This window comes from Choristoneura fumiferana, chromosome 8, assembly GCF_025370935.1.
Source record: "Choristoneura fumiferana chromosome 8, NRCan_CFum_1, whole genome shotgun sequence".
Lineage (NCBI taxonomy): Eukaryota > Metazoa > Arthropoda > Insecta > Lepidoptera > Tortricidae > Choristoneura > Choristoneura fumiferana.
In genome coordinates, this window is record NC_133479.1 from 5,959,453 (window position 1) to 5,984,770 (window position 25,318).

General features: G+C 37.1%; 1 protein-coding gene across 1 annotated transcript in view; it reads left to right on the top strand.

Moving 5' to 3' along the window:
• Positions 1-25,318, top strand: part of LOC141430205 (uncharacterized) — a 237,504-nt gene that overhangs the window by 152,543 nt on the left and 59,643 nt on the right. Inside the window, exons 13-15 of the mRNA XM_074090799.1 lie at positions 2,921-2,992; positions 6,874-6,985; positions 23,821-23,931. Of these exons, the coding sequence (XP_073946900.1) occupies positions 2,921-2,992; positions 6,874-6,985; positions 23,821-23,931 (295 nt within the window). The remainder of the gene's footprint in view (positions 1-2,920; positions 2,993-6,873; positions 6,986-23,820; positions 23,932-25,318) is intronic.

Here is a 25,318-nt window from a genome sequence, read left to right on the forward strand (position 1 = left end):
TTTATTCGACTGGATGGCAAACGAGGAAGTGAGTGTCCTGATGGTAAGAGATCACCACCGCCCATAAACATCTGCAATACCAGGGGTATTGCAGATGCGTTGCCAACCTAAAGGGCTAAGATGGGATACCTCAAGTGCCAGTAATTTCACCGGCTGTCTTACTCTCCACGCCGAATCACAACAGTGCAAGCACGCTGCTTCACGGCAGGAGTAAGATGGTGGTAGCAATCCGGGCGGACCTTGCACAAGGCTCTACCATCTGCAAAAATAATAATTGTATTAATAGTCGTAATTGTATTTTGTTTCTTTTCTTTTGTACAATAAAGAGTTTACATACAAACATACACACATATTTCCTTTTTCTAGATTTTTTAACCGAACAAGATCTAAGTAACGTATAACGGACTATGACTAACGTCTTTTACTCGACATTAGCAAAAATGTCCATCAATGGACGGACAGAGCCATGTAATTTGTGAATAACTAGCTACGAATAAAGGTGTTAATATGTATATATGTATATGTATGTATTATATATGTATATATACCCACCATAACTTGTACTGAGGCACCTACTCGTACAGTCGAGTTCTTAAATATCTGAGTAAAAATAATATGAGAACACGACTCTATTGTTTGTTAACGGCGTAGGAGCGCGTTCAGATATTTTTGACCAAATTTTTACTCAGATTTTGTTTATGAACTCGACTGTACATTAGGTACATAGACATATCCAGAAAATTTTCCCAAAAGCCCAATTTCTTAAAATAAAAAATAAAAAACATCCGTTCCTTGAACAGGAAAATAGCCCCGTAATAGTAAGACAAATACCGACATTCCGGTATGATGCGACCTCTTTACTCTACCACAACTCTACCACTAACAATAGTACTGACAAGTGTTATCAAGTTAACTGAACGCATCCGAAGTTGAACTTAGCCATTGTCAACATGTCATTGTCAATATAGCACTCAGACCGTTCGGTCGGCACGTCCACAAATTCTTATATTCTATTTACATTAAAAATGCTCTAGTGTAATATTGAAGTGATATTGTTTGTGAATAGTGTTAAATATTGTTATCATCATGGAAATTATTATATCCAGGCGGCCCATGGAGGGGAGGCTCTTTAATTTTAAGTCTGTCAAAGATATGTTCGAAAAGCCGAGACAAAACAGGTAATGTTGTGTTTTAGGCATCCTTAACGTAGCAGCTTTCTCACCGCGTGTCTTTATTTTCCTTACTGTCTTTTTCGAGTAATTTCTGTGAAAACTTGTTTGCAAATTTACGGAGATAGTAAGGTTCTAGAGCTACGAGTAGAGCTTCTTACTTGTAAAATCATTCATCATTCTCCGTATATTATCTCAGTTACTACTCCCTAGGACTGATAAATGCATCTATTTGAATACTTTAACGTAAGCTCTAAAATTCTAAATGTTATTTGTATTTTATTTGCACAGGACATAATATAAATGTGTGTTTGGTGGGATTTAATCGTTATTTTTCCTCATAACCTGAATTGAAACGAGCACATTTCAAACTATTTTTGTCCGTATACCATGTCAACGGAAGCACCTCCATAACCACCAGCCATATAGGGCAACATAAACAATAAGCTGTGATTTTATATCCAACTAGCAATGCAGCTAGCTGTGGAATTCGGTTATCGCGCGCTGTTTCCTCGGGAACTGTATTTTCCGGGATAAAAAGTAGCCTATGTCACTCTGTTGCCCATAAACTATCTCTATGCCTAAAATCACGTCGATCCGTCGCTCCGTTTCGACGTGAAAGACGGACAAAGATACAAAAACACACACTTTGAATAGGATCGGAGCCCACTGCGTTGATTTGATACTTTCTTACTTCTAAGACGCTACACTCTTGACAAGTGGTCGTTTTCAGCGGTTGAGTGAGGATCAATAGTAAATCCTTCATGACGTCTTTCTTGGGGGAAGTGTGGTGGTTTCGCTTGGCCTTGCACGCCGCAGTGCCGGATCCAGGAGTTCATAGTTTACAATAGAGAGCGCTGCTCTCCACTCACTCACATCGGGTCCCTTTAGTCGCCTTTAACGACACTCACGAGAAGAAATGTGTCCGTTATATTCTAAAACCAGGCACGGCATGGACTTTAATACTTTACCTATAACTAGCCTGTTACCCGCGACTCCGTTCGCATAGAAATCGTTTATCGCTATCCCGCGGAAACTATGAAATGTTCCGGGATATAAACTGTCCTATGTCTTTCCCCGGGGCTCAAACTATCTCTGTCTCTATACTGAATTTCATCTAAATCGGTTTAGCGGTTTTGCATTGTCACTTTTGAAACATGTTCATGGCCTATACTAGTATTGCTTTTTACTGCGATAAAGTGCGATATGTACTTATTCAGCTACTTTTCCGCTTGACTGTAGGTACTTCATAATATAAGGACCTTGACGTAAGAAATTTAAGTATTATTAAACTGGCTACTTTGAACTGCTTAAAATCATGTTTAAAAACTTGAAAATTTCTGACTCGTACTACCAGAGCAAAGGATGCACTACTTTAAATAAAGCTCATTAAAACAATGCGAGAATATCGTGAGGTTTCATTACATTGCGGGCCCGTGTGGCTGTGATTTATAAGCGACCAATCATCTGTGTCATTGCTTCTTCCTCCGTCTTAACAATCATCGGTGGCAATGTACAGCATCTCATTGCTTCCTCCGTCTTAACAGGGCTATGTTCGTATTGTCGAAATAGCTACTTGGAACTCGTGATGCTACTTGAATCATCTGTAAAAGATGCCAAGGCCTGTTATGTTATGTGTGGTGTTTAAAAGACCCGAAAAGTTCTGTCCCTTAGCAACTATGTTAAGTCTTGTTACCCTGGTGGCATGCTGTTGTTATACAATGTCTGATTGTTTGCGTTGTTGTTTGCAGACTCGGCGGCGGCGTGCAGCGCAGTGCCACGCATGCCGATATGCCGCATCGAGGAGGCACCATTGCCGAAAGGTAAGAAACACTTAGGTACTTAGGTGGTGGTACTTATGGAGCCAAAATAAATCTCTCTTTCTTTCTTTCACTTTGGGCCTTATGCGAACTGTGGATACCCGACGGTCCTTAGTTGAATAACCTAACCATAAAAAAATCCTTTTTTATTCAAGCTTTTTTTTGCTGACTGTACTTTTGTTGACTTTCCTTGCATTTTCATTCAAACTACTTTTATTTACTTTCACCTGTCCCCTGTCTGTCTGTCTGTCTGTAAGCCAATCTTGCAAGTTAAATTTGACCAAATTCCAGTAGTCAGATTGACTTTAAATTTGAAATACTTATGTAGGTACATCGCGTGACAATGCAATAATCTAGTACTGAGATCCTGGTAGTCCAGCCAGGGTCGTCTCCGCAGGCCGGAACTCTTCAACGGTTAATGGCATCGACCTGAAATTTGGTATGCAAATGTAGTTTGGGTGACAATGCAAGTACAGTCAACAAAAAGAACAGTCAGCAAAAAAAGCTTTTATTAAAAAGGTTTTTTTTTAATGGTTAGGTTAGGTTATTTTTTCATACAAATGTCTGACCCGACAGGGGATCGAACCCGGTCCCTCAAGCTTCGTAGTCAAGCTATCTAACCACTGGGCTGACCGCTCGTTAAGTGAATGAATGAATGTTAGTATCTATCAGATTGGCTACAGGTCCTACCCAGACTAAAATTATTTTCGTGATCTGCTGACGATATATATTTAAGAATAAAATAGTTACGATAAGAGATACTGAGAAGACGTTACTTTCCTAGGAATTAGTAGAGCCGTTGTAATCAAAACAATTGTGTTGTATTAATAGTCGAGGTATGGCTGACATGTTTCGAACCAATCCAGGTTTATTTTTGACGGTGAGCTCTAATAGAAAGCCAACCGTAGACTGTGCACGGACACTAAATCACTTCAGCAGTACGAAGCTCAGATCGAAGGAGTGGTAGCTATAAAGCAGTTTTGCGTCCTGCCCAGATGGAACCAAGTTCATGATTTAAACCTAGTCGTTACCTTGGTTTATAGTTTATAGTCCAAAAAATTCAACATTACAAAAGAATACAAAAATATAGTCTTGAATCATGTTCACTGTGGCGAACACTGCCAAATTAAGGGTTGTGGACGAGACTTTGGTTAGTGTAACAACAGTCAGTACTTATGACAATAATTGTGAAAAAAAACAAAGGCAGTTTTTCGCCACTTATAGCCGCATCAAATAACCGAGCACCACATGCACATATTTCGCGGTTAGCTTTGCGTTCGAGCTCATCTCGGGAAGAAACCACACATCGGTTCGAAACATGTCAGGCATACCTCGACTATTAATGCGTGAGTGACCCTCATATATATTTTTAACCCCCGACGCAAAAAAAGGGGTGTTATAAGTTTGACCGCTATGCGTGTCTGTCTGTGGCACCGTAGCTCTTAAACGGGTTTACCGATTTGAATGCGTTTTTTATTTGCCAGCTCGTTTTCTAGCGATGGTTCTTAGACATGGTTCATCAAAATCGGTTCAGCCGTTTTTGAGATATTGAACTTTGAAGTAACAAAGTCGGGAGTTTTTCGGTAAAAATGTTGTCTGTCACGTTTGCGTCAGAGTTTTTGAACATTATTTTTTTAATAATTATGCTTGTGTGTCTCACGATAATTTTGATTCAAAGGAAACAAACATGGTTGTAAGGTTAATAATTGTTTTGCCAAAAAGAGAGGTATTTTTCAGAATCAATGTTTTATAACTTGAGTAGGTATATCCTGAAGTTAAATTACCTGCATTCTCGTGCCATAATATGCCTGCCCGAGCCCGAAGTAACAGGAAAATGTGTAGGAATCCTCCACTAATCGTGGCATAAATTATTCCAATCGGTTTCCGTCTAACCGTTCCCGTATCTTCCTATAAGGTCATTCGCATAACATAATAAATAACTAAGTGACTCGTAAATAATATAGTATGTTTGTGTTGAGAATGTACCATAGCTTGAATGTTCTAAGATTCTTCGTATGATTTCTTTGGGTAGTATAGCGCTTTTGTATTTTAAAAGTGATGTTTTTGATAAAACTAGCTTTTGCAAATTAGTCTTGATCACCTACTTTAGACATATTTCATATAGTTTTAAATAAATAAATTAATATCATGGGACACTTGACACTAATTGATCTAGTCCCAAACTAAGCAAAGCTTGTACTATGGATACTAGGCAATGGATAAACATAGTTATATAGATAAATACATACTTAAATACACGTTAAACATCCAAGACCCGGGAACAAAATATTCGTATTATTCATACAAAAATTTGCCTGGGACCTCTAGCTCTAACCACTTGGCCATCCAGTCCTCATCCATTACGTATATATTTTACGTCAGTACTAATCGACGCGATTCAGTAACGATATGTGGCAACGAATGGAGTTTGTACGTACTCATAGATAAAGCTCCCTGCCCTGTGAGTATATACCGGTTTATTTTTTTTATTGTACATAATTCACCAGTTTCACAATGATTAATTAGGTTTGACCCAGGAGCTTCCAAACTATTTTCGTTTGCTGCGCACTTCTAGTCTAGCATTTGCATTTAGTCACGGTGCCCTCACATCTATAGATTCGAAATAAGGTTCGATAGCTGGAGAAAAAAAACTCATTTATTTTTGAAGGATTTTCTGTGGTGGTAACATGTACGGCACTTGTTTATTTTGTATTAGCGAGTACCTATAGTTTACGGATAACGGTTCACAGGCCCGTCATGCGTCACCCAAGTTACTTCCCTTGGCGCTTCAGGGCACCACGGCGCCTCGTTTTGGCACCCCTGGCTTAACTTAATAATCCTTCGCCCGTTCTCTAGAATCCCAAGTCCACACAATATAAACTTGAGCGCAACTTCCCTGTCAATTGATAACGAAGCTCCGAGACGTGATAAGAATTGATAACAGTTGGACTGTACTAGTTGAGTTAGCTTTTGTTAACCTTTCAAACAATTAACGTAAGTGATTAGTAACGAACTGATAAAGGGGTACAGTGAAATGTTGGGTTAGGTCTAGTTGTTGGAATAAATTAAGAGATTCAGAGAATAACTTTCGTCTAACGCCTTGCATTATGTTTGTGGGTAAATAACTTGTTAAATGTTACTTTTGTGTGTTTTGTACAATAAAGAATTATACAAGACAATAGATACTTACAAATTTCTGGGTGACAGTTCGACTGGCGGATTATAAATACCTTTATTAGATTTACTCCTTTATTCCTTTGTACTTACTTAAACACTGAAGTTTTATTATCAAGATTACTTATTGTAACCTTAAGACCTGTATTTCAAGAATAATCTTTGTCACTAAAAATAATAGTACCTACCACACTACAAATAATAATTAGTAATGGGGTTGGGGAGAAAAGATGCCTTTTAAAAACTATTAAGATAAGAAGAGGAAAGATGCATTGATATCTAAATTGACACCAAATTTTTTGTTTTAAAATTGTATAAAGAAGGAGCAGAATAGGAAATCGAAGTTTTTTTTTTTCAATCAAATTAAGGAGAACGTCAAAACGCCAGATCACTATTAAGAAGTCAAAAGACTGGCGGTAAATGGGAGATGTGGAAATGACTCCACCGACAAGAGTGCAGCAATTCTAAATTCATTATTATGATGATAGAAGGGTTACTGGCACATGTCTCGATTTATCATATTTCATGTTATTAGAGAAAGAAATTTGTCAAACTTAAAACCTAAAATTGCTAAAAGTGACTCCGAAGCGGTAACGTTTCGTGTGCTCTGCCTACCCCATTTTTGAATACAGGCGTCATGTTTTTGTATACATACATGTGTGTAGAGAAAGAAATTAAAAGTGTCTTTATGAATAATATTTTGTTTGCAGGCTTGCCGCATTACAAGCGGCAGGGGCAAATGATTGGCGCGCGAGGGTGTGTCGCCTGAGTCCAGAAAAAGAAGATCCTAAGGCGATAGAACGCGCCAAGAACAGAATCAACGTGAGTACTCTTATAATATTGTGAATGAAACTGCATTAAATAGGTGCACGTAAGTACAAGGAAAGCTAAGAACTCGAAACTCTTAATATATCTTTTAAATCGATTGAGCTTGTGTATAGATAAAAAGTATCATTTTTGTCTGAAAACTACTTTTCGTGTCAATTTAAGTAAGTAGGTATAATTATTTTCTCTTGGACTTCATGAATTAGATTTTTAAGAATTAAAAAGAGATGTACAGGAGCTGACACGAATGAATCGAATGAGTGAATGATAATGTCTGTTTTTTATAATGTTTTCCTTGGATACAGTCCCCTACCGTTTACATTCGAAAGCCATAGTAGTTATCAATACTTTTTATGTTCATCTGTGTCGCTAACTTAACAATCGCTACTTTTGAAGGCACTACGCTGAAATAAGTTTTCCGCATACCGCCGACCTTGCAACTTCTACTCTTAGCCCCAACCACCAACCCTTGACGAACTATTGTAGCGAAGTACTGCCTCGTCATGTGTAGTATGCTTTTAAATACTCGTAGCCATTCCATTACTGAAGTTGAGTGTAGAGTTTTTATGGCACTGGTTTATAGAAGGTCATTTTCTATGAGTGCGTATATTGACGACCTGGTGGCCAAGTGGTTAGAGAATCTGACTAATTTTACTATATTCATTTTATCCATTTAGCCCTTAACCAAATAGATTAATGAAAAAGAATACATGGATATTCGGGAGACGTGAGCAGAGCCAGCCTTACACGCTCAGTAATTGATAATAGATCATTCTTAGCTTTCATATTTAAGTAAAACTTTTAATTGCAGAGTGACCACCATGCACTTCCCACAAATATTATAAATGCGAAATATATAATGCTGTTTGTTTGTTACCTGTTTACGTCTATAGCACTGGACCGATTTAGATGAAATTCGATGTATAGATAGTTTGAGTCTCGGAAAAGCACATAGGATAGTTAGGGGCTGTTTCACCATCCATTGATTAGCGTTAACCGACGGTTAAATGTGATGCCGTCTCCGTCTATTCGAACAAAACAAATAGAGACGGCATCACCTAACCGCCAGTTAACACTAATCAATGGATGGTGAAACAGCCCCTTAATCTCATTAATTAAAAGTAGGATATAGTGCTTTACTTTACCGTCTGAATCCGGTAGGGTTGATCCTGCTCAATCAGTATTAGTAGATAGCTTAATGCTTATAGAATACTCGACACCCGAGTTGTTATCTTACCGCGCTGGTATAAGTTATAGTAACTAATATGTTACAGTAATTACAAATTATAACACTTACTTTCTTTGGCATCTCTATTATTCTAACACAGTCTTTCTTTACCGATGGTTCCATAAATTAAACGATACCCTCAAAATCAATAGCTATTGTCAAGGGCGCCGTGCCCGGTGGAGATATCTCCGGGCCTTCGTCGAATTTTGTAGAGGGGGGGTTCATCATAATAACCGGCCGGGATTATTCTTCGATTCCAATACGTTTGTCAGGGCTTGGGCACAATAGCGTTTTTGCCGGCGGTTTCTCAGCGGAGCGGGAACGCGGCGAGCACGCTGCGGTATCTCCGCGATTATTTGCCGCCAGCGTGCCGCGGCTGTAACGCCGACCGTAGCTATATGGCACGCAGGCGGCGAATAATCGCGGAGATACCGCAGCGTGCTTGCCGCGGTCCCGCTCCGCCGAGATGCCGCCGGAAAAAACCCTAGTGAACAAGCTCTGAGACCTGAGGCCGTATTGTCTAACGCTCTGATGTTCACGATCGCATTCACCATCTCTTTCCACCCTCGTCTTATACCGTAAGACAGAAAGAAGCGGTAAAAACGATCGTGATTCCAAATCTGTTAGACAATAAGGCGTTCGCTGCCTATTTGTTCTTTACTGAATAGGCGAAAAAGAAATCAAAGCAAAACTGAACCAATAAATCTGTAAGTAAAAAACTTGAGAAAGGCTTCATACTTATAGTTACATACATACATGTGGGGTATAAAATGTTCTTTCTTTCTATTTGTACCTATCAATTTGAAAGTAACATTAACCTTACAAGTAACTGCATCCACTTCTTCCGTCTTTATTGACCCAGAATCTAATACCATTAGCAAAATTGGCAATTGCAACGATGAAGTCCATAATCTTGATAAGCTTATGACATTGACAACACATAGCCCGGTGCAGGTATCAACAACTGTTGATAAAGACCACACCTTCCAGAATTACTATTGATTATTCTCTAATAAAATATCGTGACAAATCTCAACTAGAATGGAGGTCGATTCTTATCAGTATCGCGTGATTGCTGAAAACACCTTGGGTTTATAAATAACAACATAATTTTTTGTCAACTTTTACGCTGATAATGAGTTTTGCCGTTGAAAACGTGTAGGCGCCTTTTCGGTCGATGGAAAAGGAAATGTACATTACTTAATGTATTCTTGTGTACCATTGTTTATCTATAGCCAAGTTTAGACTTGCAGGAAAAATCGTGCCAGTTGCATTACATGGCGAGGCCGTAAAGGCAACGGGTTTGTAGTGGTCAATCGAGCGCCGCAATGTAATGCAACTTGCACGATTTTTTCAAGTCTAAACTTGGCTTAAGGGTTGATTATAACTTTCGTTTTTTTATATTAGATATATATGAACTATTAGTGTTGTGAAATATAGTTTTATAGAAATTAAAAAAAAAAAAAACTACATGAAACAGAACATGCACTAAGAGACAGAACTTTTGTCTAAGTACTACTACTACTACATTATAGAATTACGATAGCAAACTTTCGTTTTGGTAAATAAATACAGAACATTGTAAGTATTTGTTCATTTACAACAGCTTATCTGATTATAGTTTTTAACTTCCGTCAATTTGATAAAAAAAAAACATTGACCTTTACTCAAAAACACTGATATTTGAAACTACCAAACAACACCCAGTTTATTAAGTAAATTATAGGTCGTTTCATCATTTCGTTTAATTTTAACTCCTAAACTTTATTATACGCTTTAATTACGGTTTGTCGTTTTCCGGCAGGGAGTGCTACTTTAATTACCACACCACGCCTCTCTGCGAACTTTGACACGAAAATAGTGAAAATTACTTGATTTTATGCGACTTAATATTTCGCTCGCTTCACGACCTCGTAATGTGTGTTTATTTATTATATTTGCTAAACTCATATTCTTTTCTCTTATTCGGGCTTTTTGTCAGTTATCATTGCTATTTTATGTTGGTACCTCGTATTGTAGGTATGTATGTATTACATTAGCATTTTTCTTAATATTATTGGTCTTTTGTCTCTCCTGTGTTTTTGTTTTTGCCTCCTGTTTTGACGTAATTGCAGTAGTTCCAGTACCCAAATGCTTGTCTGGAAGATCTCGCTTTTAAGTAATATGGCCGCCGATTGTCTACCCTGCATTTTGTCTTTATATTTTTTGTAGTGATTTTTGGTGTGCAATAAAGAAAAGCTAAACTGCGTGTGTGAATGTGGTGTGTGTTTGTGTGTGTGTTAAGCTGTCGAAATTACCAGTTGATTACGTCTAGGTAAAGGAAAAGTTAATATTGACAGGTCGCGGTAAAGTTTCCAACCCCTGGAGCCGTTAACCTTAATCACCCTTTGTTTTATCCATCCGTCGCCAACAATTGGCGTCCTAATTGGAAATTGATTGATTTATTATGTTTGTTGATAAATTGTGCTTTCCGTTTTGTTGTCGATTAGTTCGATTACTCTAGAAGACAAAAAATCTGTACTTATTGCCATTTTACTTTAAATGGTGCCGCGGGACGCTTTTTGTTTTCTTGGTCTCTAAATCAATAGCGCTCTTAATTCTGAGTAAGGAGAATCCAGAATTACCTAATTCTGAAAAAAAAAAGTTTTAGCGCCATTTCAAGTAAAAATGCCCAAATTCAAACAAATATTTTGTGTTGTGGTACTTGTGGTTCCAAAGCGTCCGGTTTTCATATGAATGATTATTTTTTAACCCGGTGGCTTGTTTAATCTAGATGGTTCTAATTAATGTTTCATTAAAATCGGTTCAGCCGTTATGGAGATATTGATCTTTGAAATGGCATTGGCGGTGGTTTTCCAGCTTTCTAAGTTCACAGTGTACTCACAAATCCCGCAAAAATCCAATCATTCATTGCAATATCCGTGAGTCTCAATAAAACCTCGCGCTCCTACAAACCGCCCTTTTCTTGCTTTCTAAACCAATATCAAAGATTCCAGTCAAGCGTTACTATTACCTGCTCAGAGAAAATTCTCTCTTTATTGCTATGTCATCGTTATATGGCGCCAGTGGCCGCAATTTTCCACCTACTTTCCTTCCGTTGTGGGGTAAAACCGTCCATATGTGGTTTATGAGGACCCTTAGCAAATAGCCGTGACGCTACTAAGTTATATACGAAATCCAGAATCGCGCCTTGTACTAAAAGACACAGAGTCCTAAGATTGCTAGTACGTAGCGGCTACATAGAACTTTATGTTTGTAAGTGCGTCGTGTGGTGCGACCTCGAAATTAGGGGGAATTACGACGTGATAAGAAAATTATGGGGTGTTATGTGTGGTATGTGTTGACGATTTGTTGTTCATGTGTTTTGGAATGTCGGGTTATTAAATGTATGAATTTTTGTAGTACCCTACCCCACTTAGCAGGTTACGCCACAGTTATAGTTGTTGTGAAGAAACTTGGAAAAGTCGATAACCCCTCGTTGTTCCATTCCCATTTGGAAGTGCTATAAAATATCTCGAAAATATAATAAACATCGCGATATCTTTCTAAAAAATCATAATTAAACCAACTCATCCCTTTGGGAGGTACAGTCAACGTCATAAATAAATGATCACTTTTGTACCTTGTCGCTTCCAGTCGGTACACAGTTTCGTATGGCTTTTCAAATATGACGTTAAAAAGACAAGGTATGAAAATGATTACTTATTCATGAAGTTGACTGTACGATGTCATAGATAAACATACAGAATGCACATGTTAAATTTATGACCACTTTATGTATTTATTTTATTTATATTTAAAACATCCAATCACAGACTGCGATTGTATCTTGAGTAGTACCTAATGTGTATTATTGTTTTAGTGGGTTTTATTTTAATTCATTTTAAAGAAAAAAAGTCACTTTAATTTTTCCTGTTGCTTTTCGCACTCTTCCGTAGTCCGACCCATACTTATAATAATAATAATAATAAATTCATTTATTTCAGGCAACTTGGCCCATACAATAAATACCTATACATAAACCTTGGTCATTTGGGGTTACTTTACCCCATATTTTGAATGGCAAAGGGGCAAGTTGCGAAATTTTCACCGGTAACTAAGGGGAGGTATGCCACGTCACGTCACCTTTGCAGAACGGGGGATTCGCCCTGTCACCATGGCAAGGGCGAACGGAAACTTTAGCCTATTTTTACCCAAATGACACGGCTATAAAAAGAACCTGCAAATGCCAATCACCTCGACCTTTTCGCGAACTTTTAAGGTAGTTACACGAACGTTGTGATTTCTTACTTTACTAATAAGTACGTTTCAGGGATACAAAAGTGACGGCGTTCTAAATCTTATTTTACCTTACAGTTATCCTATAGCAAAAATCTCTTGAGCAATGAGGGCTATCGCGTATGAATTCGCCACTAGAGGCGCTAGTGTAGCGTGAGGTCTCCGAAATGTCAAATCTCATAGTTTTTGGGTGAGCTACGCGGGTTTATTTATAATTAGAATTTTTTTGTGAATATTTTGCAATATCTGAAATTAATTATGACAAATATGCGTTCCGGGGCAATGAATGTCTGTGTTTTGAGACAGTTTTGTTTTTCGGAAACTTTTTTCCTCCCTTTTTTCCGAACAAAACGGGGACTATGCAACACTGTGGCATGCTCGATATTTTTATGGTACGGTTTTAAGGTGTATTAAATATGATTATAATCTAAACTTTGTCATTACGCCCGTAATAACAGACTTTGAAAGCCATACTCAAAAACCTCACGCAACAGTGCGCCATCTAGTGAGACAACAAACGATAGCCCTCATTGGAACAATACAAACTTTTTACCCTTGTTCGAAGTAACTAACCTTGTCATTTCAAAGCAATAAGCGGATTCTTCGTCCTAAACAAATAACCGTTCCTAAATGCAGAATAGGAAATCTATTATGTAGATTTCCATTGTATTCTTACACTTACCAACAAACCTCAGAGAGCGTCAAATTTTCTCCTACGAATCGAACAAATCTCTCCCATATTTATTGATGCGTGAAATGGGATTTGTGCTTTTCCGGAGCAAACGTTTATTAGATCTAGTGACAGCGCCCTCTATATATGATGGCGGAAATTAAATCAGCGGTGGTGGCGCCTCTAAGCGGTGGCTTCACAAATTGCGCCTAATGGTAATTACTGTCCGAGTTACTAGAAAAACTGTGACGAACTTTGAACATGTCTGTAAAACCTACATTGTAACTTTAGGTTAAAGACTCAAGTTTTTATCTATATTTTATGAACGTATAACTTGTAGGTATTATACACAAATTAAATTTGTCTGGTAAAAATATTACCGTTTGTATTTTGAATAGTCATAATAACCTAATCATTAAAAAGTTGGAAAACCCCGACTATGTCACTTCAAAGTTCAATATCTCAAAACCGGCTGAACTGATTTAGATAAAACATGTCTTAGAACCATCGCTAGAAAACCTGCTTTCAATTAAAAAAAACCGCATTCAAATCGGTCTAACCGTTTAAGAGCTACGGTGTCACAGAAAGACAGACAGACACACACAAAGAAACACAGACATACAGACACACATAGTGGTCAAACTTATAACACCCCTCTTTTTGTGTCGGGGGTTAAAAATGGTTCTCTATCGTTAGCCTGAATTGCATATGCCATAATGTATCGTTTTCCATAATTTTTATTTCATCATCATCATCATCATCAGCCTATGTTCGTCCACTGCTGGACATAGGCCTCTCCCATGGCACGCCACTGAGCACGATCCTCGGCTACTCTCATCCAGCTCTTGCCAGCCGCCCTGCGAAGATCATCGCTCCACCGAGTCTGAGGACGTCCTACGCTACGTTTGCCGATCCGTGGTCTCCACTCAACATTTTCATTTGCCATAAAGTAATTTATTTCTGAAATAGTATTTTCTTCAGAGTTGATATTAAACTAACCTAACCTACTGCATTCTATAAGATGACAATTTAAAAAATCCTGAAATCAGCACGGTTCTATATATTTTATGGCAAACGTTGGTATGGCAAGTGAAATTCGGGCAAGTGAAATTCGGGCAAGTAAAGGTATACGCATAAAAATATTATTACCTTCCCACTACCAATGATTTTAAAAGAATCATCATATGCTCACAGAACAACCGAAAGCTCCGAGCAGCAAACACATACATGCTATATGTCTCTTTTCCTCCCATCATGAAAAGCATACGGTTGTCATTTTCTTCGACGTCATATGACTCATACAGCTAACTAGAGGCTCCAATTTACTGCCTTTTCTAAGCTTCATCTTTTGTGCCCTAATAACATATTTTATCTTCTTCTTTTAAGTCAACTTACTGTCACATTCATTCCTCTAAAATTAACCTCATTTTCGTAACCCACTAGTTCATATACAATACTCGTAGGGCTATATTATAGCCCAACATTTGCCTTTCCGCTTGCACTGCTTGCAGTCCACCATGCCTTACTTGGGAAGTTAAACCCTCGCCTTATGCGGTCACGGAAGGAGGTCGTACGCGACTCATAGTATAATATAATATGCTGATGTTAATATAGTATACAGCATCGGAGCCAGCTAAGAGGTTACGGCTCACATTTAGGATCCATTGTCGCCTTGAAATGATATTCTAAAGATATATGAGATGGGTTTGACGCAGGCACAATAAATAGGTTGCCATTTTGCCATATTCGTTGCTGCGTCTTTTCGATTTTCGAAAAAGAGATTCGAGATGCAGCGAATAGTCAAATAACGATTAATCGCCATTCCCTATGGCGAATCTAATAACTCGCCATTAATAAAAAAGGCGTATAAAAAAAATTGCACTCAAATAAAATATTTCGCTTCAAGTATTACGATTGTAGTTGTCTTGAACTTACCAGTTATTTATTTGTTAATGTAAACTATTTTTTTTCTAAGGGAAATGAAAATAATGAAGTTACAGAAATCAATCTCTAGGTACCTATTAGCTAAGATTTGTATTACTTAATGGTAATAAATATCACTAAATGTGCTTTGTTTATTAAGAAAAACATAATTTCTATTTTTAGGTGTTTTATTTCTTTGCTCATTAAAAGTTTATTTTAGACAAACATTCGCCTAATGTCGAAAGATAAAAAATGTTAAATGAACAATTTAATAGCGAGTATTTGCGGCATCTTTAAAATAGATCGAACTAAATCAAAATAAGAGTGATGTAAAATGTATGCAGGACGAGATTGAAGATACGATTGGATGAAATTAGGAGTTTTAAGCACGTTGATTGTTTTGATTAATATGCAATTGTTGATATGTAGGTACACTTGACTTTCTGTATATGCAATTCAAAGCGAATCATAGATGAGTAATAAAACTGTTGATGCCATAACATTTAGTAGGAGTTGTCTACACTAATATAATAATAAAAAGATAAATTTTGTGTCATCATCATCATCCCAGCCTATATACGTCCCACTGCTGGGCACAGGCCTCCTCTCAGAACAAGAGGGCTTGGGCCATAGTTCCCACGCGGGCCCAGTGCGGATTGGGAACTTCACACACACCATTGAATTGCTTCTCAGGGTGTGCTGGTGTGTGTGTTTTCCTTCACCGCAAAGCTCGTGGTAAATTTCAAATGTAATTCCGAACATGAATTTGAAAAACTCAGAGGTGCGAGCCGGGGTTTGAACCCACGACCCTCTGCTTGAGAGCCGATAGGTCAAACCACTAGGCCACCAAGGCTTTTAAAAATTTTGTGTGTTTGTTTGTAATCTCTGGAATTTGTTTAATTGTTACGGGTCGTACCGACTTACAATACAATGTCTTAAACTATACTGATTTTATGATTTAAATTGATTTTAGAGAAGCTCGATATTTCGGCATAGTTGCATGCTCCATAATCACGAGATGACTGTGCCGAAATATCGAGCTTCTCTAAAATCAAGGTACGCGGAACAAAACCTGAATTTAAATCATAAAATCTCTGGAATTATTGAAAATAAAAAAACTTTTCCTAGTATAAATCTAGTTACAATATTCCTGATGGGTGCCGTTCGTATACGGTCGAGTATTTGTAGTAATACTCGACCTGATAATTCATGCCCTCGTGTATTTTTCCTTAAGGACAAGAAGAAAGATCGTTCAATTATTGTCGTTAATTAAAAGAAAGAAAGAAAGAAAATACACACACAGGACACAACAATAGTATTAAGTACAAATAGACACGATACGGTAGATTACGGGTTGACAAATACAGGTTGCACATTAACTACACTCTTCCTGATTAAAATTGGCTACTTATTGTCCAAATAGTGCAAACTTAAAGCGTGACGCAGACAAAGTTTTAGGAAGTAGTTCTAGTCTTTGGTAAAAATAGATCATCATTCGATTGTAACTCATACTAACTTTCACTCTCCAACAGCCTTTAAAAACCATTTAAACAAACCACGTATCTTGATAGAACACATGCGGCCCTCAATTGCAAGGAGAATGCAATAAGTACACAAGTGCAGTATAATGTTACCCATTGGTCAAACCAGTTTGCGGTCGTGACGCAATGTGGGATCAGAGTTATCTGCGGCTACGCATCGCAGGAACGCAGTGCATGTTCGAACCTAGAGCTAGCCATATACTAAACTATTATATCTATTATTTGACTGAATTTTTGGACTAGACGCAAAAGATTGTTGAGGTAGAGTCGTTTTATGACTAATCGAAATCCATTTAATATTGTTTTTTTAAAGCAATACACCTATCTAAGGGATCCATAGTAAACAAAATAGCTCAAAAGGATGCCGTAGTACAAAGCATCAAGTTCTATTAAATTTTCATTGTACAGCTTATAAATAAGCTAGAATTAAAATGCACCCACGTATGACGTTTATTAATAACACTACTTACTTGCAAATGTATGTTAAAATACTGATGTCATACAATATTCTGTGCTTAGCCTGTTACTAAATGTTTAATTGTTAAAAGTATAATAGCTTTAATGATTTATTATGCATTGTAATAAATGTATGTTCTCAACTTAAATTCACATACACCAGCAGACTAGAAAAGTGCACGTATAAATGGCACTAACGTATTAATTTTGCGAAACATTAACTTTCCTTTTATAATCGTCAAATTTAACGCTGTTAACTTTTATTGTACCTTTTTAGCGCCACCGAAAATTGATGACAGAATGGAAATTATAATTTTAAATTTATACAGATATTTCAAATTTTAAGTTAATAGTTTCTTTAGTTTTTATTTAAATGTCTACTCAAGAAAAAAATGCTTTACTAATAGGCCGATAATGGGCTAGGGAAGGCTTTCGAAGGCTACTATATTGTTAGCGATCCAACTATAAATAAAGATGTTAAAGTTCAATCAAAGGTAGACAATTAGTCGATTGACTCTCATTATATTATAAATGGCACTCAACTAACTAGTCAAACAGTGCCAGGGCATTATGAAAGTGCTCTACATAAAGTTTGGCGTTAGTACGAAATCTAATTATAAAGTTTGGCCCCCGTCGAGGTGACGCGAGCGCTGGACAAAATGCAACTGACCAAAAACTGTGGACGAGTTCTTGACTAACAATATACAAAATTAATCTTACAATTATTATAAAATGCATACGTTTGTATGTGCGTGTGTATGTTTGTTACTCTTTCACGCTAAATAAAACAGATTTGAATGCAATTTAGTATAAAGATACCTCTGGACTTCTGGATAAGCTACTTTTTCTCGTCCGAAAATTTCAACAAAGGTTAAGAGATTTTTGTATAAATCTGAGAATTACGATTCAACTACTAGATCTAATTATCGGACAAGTCCAAATAAAAGTATCTGTGAAGAATATCGCTCTAAAATTCGTGTGACATCACGTTCTTGACACTTTGAATATCAGCTAAGAGAAATTTTATGTGACAAATAAATGTAATGCCCTTTCTGTTCATTCAGACAAAACAAACAGAGAGGGTACCACAAATATCTGTCACATAAAATAATAAAACATTATTAAAGCTCAAGTAGATATTTCTGAAAAACTTTAAGTTGAACTTGCTCAAATAATCAGGATTCATTTTGTTGATACCTACCATATTGATATGTTGTACTCTACTTTACCGAACCAGAAATAAAGTTTTTATGACTATTCTAGATATGATAATGTAATCTACGTAATTTAATTTGAGAAGCACTCGAACATGGCTGGAGGCGGTAGATGAATCGATCCTTTTAATTAAGTAAGTACCGTGGCCATAAAATTCGTGTGAGCTAACCTCTGTCATGGAACAGACTCTAATTAAAAATATACTTTCATTGCCATAATAAGACTGAATTTCACACGAAATTCAACACAGTATCGTATTACTTCGTATGTTTCTAATTGAATGCATACATTCACATTTCAAGTGTGATTTTGAAGTATAATTACACTGCGAACGGATTTAGCTTCCGGAATTTGCACGAAGCTATTACCATGCGTTCAACATCGTCGTTTAATTAGTATAATCTTTTATGTCTACAGTTACATTCTTTGTTACTTTGCAGATCAAAATCTTCATCTTGCACATCTGTCTTGTCACTTCAGAGAAACCACTAAAGTTCCGACGGTATTTAATTTAATCCCGGGCGAGACAGAATTTAGTTTTTTTATTTTCAAAAAAAGTTATTTTGCATTGTACTCGACAGTGACCCAACTGGTCAGCGAGACGAGGCGGCACCGTCAGTTGTTTTGGCAGACTCGTAGACTGCGCTCGCGCCGTGGCCCGCACGTCTTACGCGAATTTTTAATTTGAAAAATCGCTTTCACTAAGACTACCAAGTCTCGGATTGTGAAACGGCCCGTCGAATCTTTCGCGTTTATTTTCGGGCAGCTGAAGATTGTTTTAATGTGACGTTTCGTTTAGTTTGTTTTTATTATCGGACGTTAACATTTACCGCTTGTTTATTTTATTATCGACTTATTGTCTTCAACACATAATTTACACAAGTGCTTCGTTTGATCTGCTTTAGTCTTCAATTGAAACTAACGATCTTTAAAATGTTAGTGCGTAGTCATGAGATCACGCTCGACGTGCATCATTATCGTTCGTTATCAAACCTTTATCTTCTCTATCTTGGATGTCCTTGCCATTTTTCACCATAACACTGGCTTCGGCGAATTATGTCATTTCCTGTATTTGACTGATTGTGAATTGGTGTTTACGTTTAGTTAATTAATATGCACGATGACAGCTTAGGGTCATCAACAATCAGGTCGTCCGGTTTCTAATGTCCACATGCTCCGTATGCGTCGCACGATCCAATCTTCAATGTGCTCTTGTGTCATGAACTGCCATTACAATTATTAAATGGATTCGTCCTAAATTGCCCTTCTCATAATTCTCTATTGAAACTTATTACACATGTAACGTGTTGTGATTGATTTGAACATCGTCTTGTCGGAGTGGACGTTTGAAGTAATAGTCTTTAGAGTTTACTGGGCATATCAGGAACCTGGACCTAAGAGACCGAAAGGGTCTTGTGGGCTATATTTTTATGATCGTTATCACGCAAATCATTAATCATCATTTAAAAATACCACAAACAAATTATCTTTTTTAATTCAACAAACTCTTTGTCCTATGTTTATATTTAAACTATCTATGATCATATATTCTTCCTTATAACATTTTATTATCTTTTTAGGGTTCCGTAGCCAAAATGGCAAAAACGGAACCATTATAGTTTCGCCATGTCTGTCTGTCTGTCCGCGGCTTTGCTCAGGGACTATCAATGCTAGAAAGCTGTAATTTTGCATCAATATATATGTAAACTATGCCGACAAAATGGTACAATAAAAAAAACAAAATTTTATTTTATGGTACCTCCCATAGACGTACAGTACGATTACTTGGAGTTAACACTATGACAGATGGGCGTGCCTTCAGTCAATTTTCAACTTTGACGTTATACAAATAAAATAGTTTTTACATAATCTGTAAACGTGGGTAGCGGTATACTAAAAATGGCTTTATTTGTATAACGTCAAAGTTGAAAATTGACTGAAGGCACGCCCGCAACTCGAATTAATCAAACTGTAAAGTGGGGGTGTTTTTTTTTTCTCATCCAACCTTGTAGTGTGGGGTGTCGTTGGATAGGTCTTTTAAAACCATTAGGGGGTTGCTAAAACGATTTTTCGATTCAGTGATGTGTTTGTAAAATATTCTACTTTAAAGTGCAAATTTTCATTAAAACCGAGCGTAAAAACTATAACGGTTAAGTTTTCTTGCGAATTATGAGTAGTTTAAGAGTAAATAGCAGCCTAAGGTATAAAATATACCTAAACTTGGAGTATTTCGTACAAAATACGAAATCCTTAGAAAAATATTACTTAATTTTTTCGTAATGGCTACGGAACCCTATTTCGGACATGTCCGACACGCTCTCGGCCGGTTTTTTTTGTAAATTCATTTATCGGCAAACATCGTGCCGAACCCATCTGAGGTTCATTTGAATAGCACAGCATTAAGATGCCCAAGTTTTTGCTCGTTTACACATTTGGTACGGACAAGTTGACATATTTGGCAAGCGTTGAACGTCAACGGTCTTTATTGCGTATATTAAAGTGGTTGAACGGAATGCCGCCAAAGCATAACTTCATGAGTTGCAAAAGCACTTTGACAAACTTTGGTTCATTCGGATCCGACAGTAAAATTTAACAGCCCAATCAGTTTTATGTAGCATATTCTAATCTGAGATGTAGGCATGGTTTATTTATGAACCTGTATCTACTATTTTTATTAATAAATTAGAAGTAGATTCGGCGTTGTATTGTCTTCGAGATACTATTCATCCTTGAATAGATCATACACACGTTTTACTACTCGCTACTCATCGTCTCGCGTCTATCAATAAATAAATTATTGCGTTGTAGACACTTTGTTTGATTAAACAATTCGATTGTGTATGATCTTTTTTATTTCTGATTGCTAACCAATAAAGATCGGATGTTTTCTGAAGGTCGACAAATCTTGTTTCTTTTTGGGTGCATTATTTTCCCATACAAGGCTGGGTCCATCTGGTTGGCACACCTATAATATCGACCATGGACATGTCAGATGCGTCATGGTGGTAGCGGCTACCGCGACAATGTTTACACACGCTCTAAGACCTGCGCGTGAGTCACTCGTGTCCGCTGCCAGTTGATAGCGCGCACTTGTTAAACCAGTGTGTATTATACCAGCTGTAGCGGCACCCGCTTTGTTATTGTTTTCATTGCACGCCTATTTTAGTGTCTATCCGATATTTGCTCTAATAATTTATTCATGTTTTATTTTTAATAGGCGCGATCCATAAACTCTTGATACTCAATGGTGCAGAAAACTTTGATTACTTCATCGGAACGTTTAAATCATTACGAATGAAGCGTATCTGTGTTGTTAATTGGTAGTGGTGTTCCTCGTACGAATTCTAGTCAGTGATGTGATTCTGGTGATTGCTCAAAATGTTTTACGAAATTTTGATTGGACTCTGCGTAATCGCTTTATTCGTATGGAAACGCATACGGATAGCTCCTTGTGAAGGCAACGAAAATGCCATTTGTACAAAAATAACAAATGCTGAGGAAATTACATACCCAACTTGCGAAGAAAAAACTGTTCGAGAAAAAACATTACCACTTATTCGAGAAGAATCGGTACCCCTTCAGAAACATGTAGCCAAAGTCTTAGACGAAGCACGAACTATCGAAGCCAACAATAATGGTGTTGTTCCGGTACCAATTTCAACGACTGATAATGTTAAAGGTGAAGATGTTAACACACCTAGTGCATTGTTGATGCAGCAACGAGCTAAAGTGCTCAGTAATGCTAATTTCAAACGTGAGAGTCCGCCGAAAGAACGCTTAACTGAGTTTCTTGAAAAGACTATTTTAAACGATGACAAAATACAAACGATTATAGATAACCTGTCCTTAAACAAATCAGAAAGTGATCATGAGCCACAGATACTTGATTTTAATATAACGCCTTTGGTAGTAAAACCTGTTAAGCCGCTATTGATAAGCGATAGAGCTTTGAGACTCCAAACATCTATTGATAATGTTTCGGATCGAATGAAAACATTAAACGACATTAACTTAAATAAAACACTTGAATTAGAAAGAAATGATTGTGATGAAGATAAACTACAAGAAGAAAAGCCGTTTTTAAAACGTCTGCAAAAACAGCCCGGTTTCCCAACTGGTCTTAATTTTGGCTCAGTTATAGGAGAATTAAAGAACAAGACAAAAAATGGAGGACTGAAGCCTGTATTTAGGAAATTTGATGCAGATACCGTCGACAACGTTCAGGCATGTTTATTATTTTTAATAATATCATTATTCATAATATTAAAGGTCATGCCGTCTTTTTGTTACGCCAGGGACGTAGGAAGTTTAAAAATATGAGTACACAAAACTTTAAACGAGTGTACTTTCCGGTTGCATTCGTTTCCTCGATTTTTAAGGTTACCGTAATTATTGTTGCCTCGTTTGTTTCTATTTCGTATAGAAATTTGCTTGCTCTGTATGCAAAAGACTAAGTATAACCCAAAGTATTGTTGCAAGATGGAGATTTATTGAATTAATTAAAGTCTCCAACCGATTCAGGCATCTTTTTTCTTGGAGTATCATATTACTGCTGTTATAATCTGCTTCATGCGTTGCAATGCTATAACACGTTACGCAATATAGCGTGACAATATACCGCGAATGTGGATCAAATGTTAATACGTAACAATGGGTGTTAAATGTTAACGCATATCTAGGTTTTGCGAAAAATCTCTTAATTGTGATCTTTCACATTTTTTATCATTTTGATTTCACAGCCCGATGGTTTGGGTTGTATCTGTTGTAATTATCTTAACTCATTAAGACACGTTCTTTTCCGTATAAGTATAAAGTATAACTAGAGTGTTTAGGTCTTTATCTAGGTGGCATTATACTCGTAACTACCACCATCTTGCTCGCTAATCCTGCCGTGAAGCAGCAGTGCTTGCACTGTTGTGTTTCGGCGTGGAGAGTAAGACAGCCGGTGAAATTACTGGCACTTGAGGTATCCTATCTTAGGCCTCTAGGTTGGCAACGCATCTGCAATACCCCTGGTGGTGCAGATGTTTATGGGCGGTGGTGATCTCTTACCATCATGCATCAGGAGACCCAATTGGTCGTTTGCCATCCAGTCGAATAAAAAAATAAAACAAAAACTCATTAAGCGAATACAGAATCCGTGTGTACTTTTGATAGTAGTTGCAATAAAAAACATAAGATCCGTTGATAAAAATACAACAATATTAGGTAAACTTTTAACCAAATGGGCTGTTGTCTTTCAACTGTAAGTTTCCAATCCAACGCTTCAATCTATGATTTGGTAAATGTTATTTCAATTTTTATATAAAGCCATAACCAATGCTACGCGCATAGCTTTGTTGACATGCCGTCTGGATAAATGAGGACGATGATTACCAACCTTAGTCGTGAAGCATACGACATCTTAAACCTTGATATTGCTTACAGGGTCTCCAAAACCCAGCATGGTGTTAGCCCGAGAGAATTAATATTTGAGCCATAAAAATTACAATCAACTAAATCGAGCCTTTCTTTGTTACAGGATTCCCTTAACGCAGCAGTCGATGAGAACAAGAAGGTCCAAATCGAAGACCATGAGCTGGGAAACAATATACTCGCCGACAGAAGGAACAAACTAGAAACAGCGGCACAGGTAAATACTTTTAAAATGTATTTTTAAAGGGCACCATAATATTAAAAGGCTTTTCCTGTATTTGTTGTGGTAATACTGACTGAGTATGACAACAAAACTTTGTTTGATGTTTTCCCTTTTGACGATGGTGTTTAATTAGGTATTTGATTACGTCAAATAATACTTCGGTACCAGATATAAGAATCCAGGGAGCAAAATTTTATGACAGGTAGGGAGTTCCCACGAGTATATCGATAAAACTCGATTATCGAGGCTATGTTCTATCCTCGTAAAGCCCACGTCAAATTTCGATCATTAGAATTTGAAACTTAATGTCAGTTAGTGAAGTTTGACATTAGCTTTGACATATATCATAAATTTAGAACGTTGAGCCTTACGAGGTTAAATACTAGTGATCACGCCAAGTTTTGTTTGTAAAAATACTTATGTTTTTATTAAAAGTACTAAACAAAGTAATAACGAGATACTATTAATTATTTCATAGTTTAAATCTAGCGATCATTTAAAATATGCTATGTGTGAACTTCATACTCGTCTTCAGAACAATAAGTACAAAAAAAAACACACAATGCTGGGGGCGATCATAAGTATATCCTCGTGAGTCCCAGCGTACTTTATAAAGAACGACAGCGTAACATTAACGGTCGAATTTACTTTATAAAGCACAAATTGTTCAATGAATAAAGAATTACTAGTGATTCGTAGCCAAAGTGCATCTCACAACGATTCCATTAAGCCCAAACACGGCATAGTTATATTATTTTATAACAGAGTACCGATACCTACGGTCTTCTTCATCAGGTCCAGTTCACCAAATGATACTTTCTGAATGTAAATACTTGACTTGGTGTTAAAAATGCCAAAATCGCTATAGGTGTGCTTTTAAAATTTGAGGGTTTCTTTAAGATCCCATCATCAGATCCTGACTTAATGTCAACACTTTGCAAGTATTTCCTTTAGAACAAAAAAATAATTTTGAAATTCGGCCCGCGATTGACGGTGTTATCGCTAGGGCATGGATACCGGTATTCGGTATTACCGAAAAACCGGGATACCGGTCATTTTTTCCCCTCTTTTAATACCGGTATTAAATATCTACAAAACCGGTTTTTCGGTATTTTGACTTGTGCTTAAAATAGTAATAGTCGACTTTAATTTCAAACAAGAAAGCACTTTTAATAACTTGTCTTCAGACTTATGGCTTTTGAAGTTACTTACCTCTTAATCTACTTTCAAATTTCAAATTTACCGCGCACAAGTTTGCTTTGCTTATTTGTAGTGTAAGCTTTCTCGAAGTTGGACCTCGTCAACAACTTCGAGCGCAGAGCCCCCCGACTATTGCGGGAGGTAGGACAACATGGACATTAGTTAGACATGACTTTCGTCT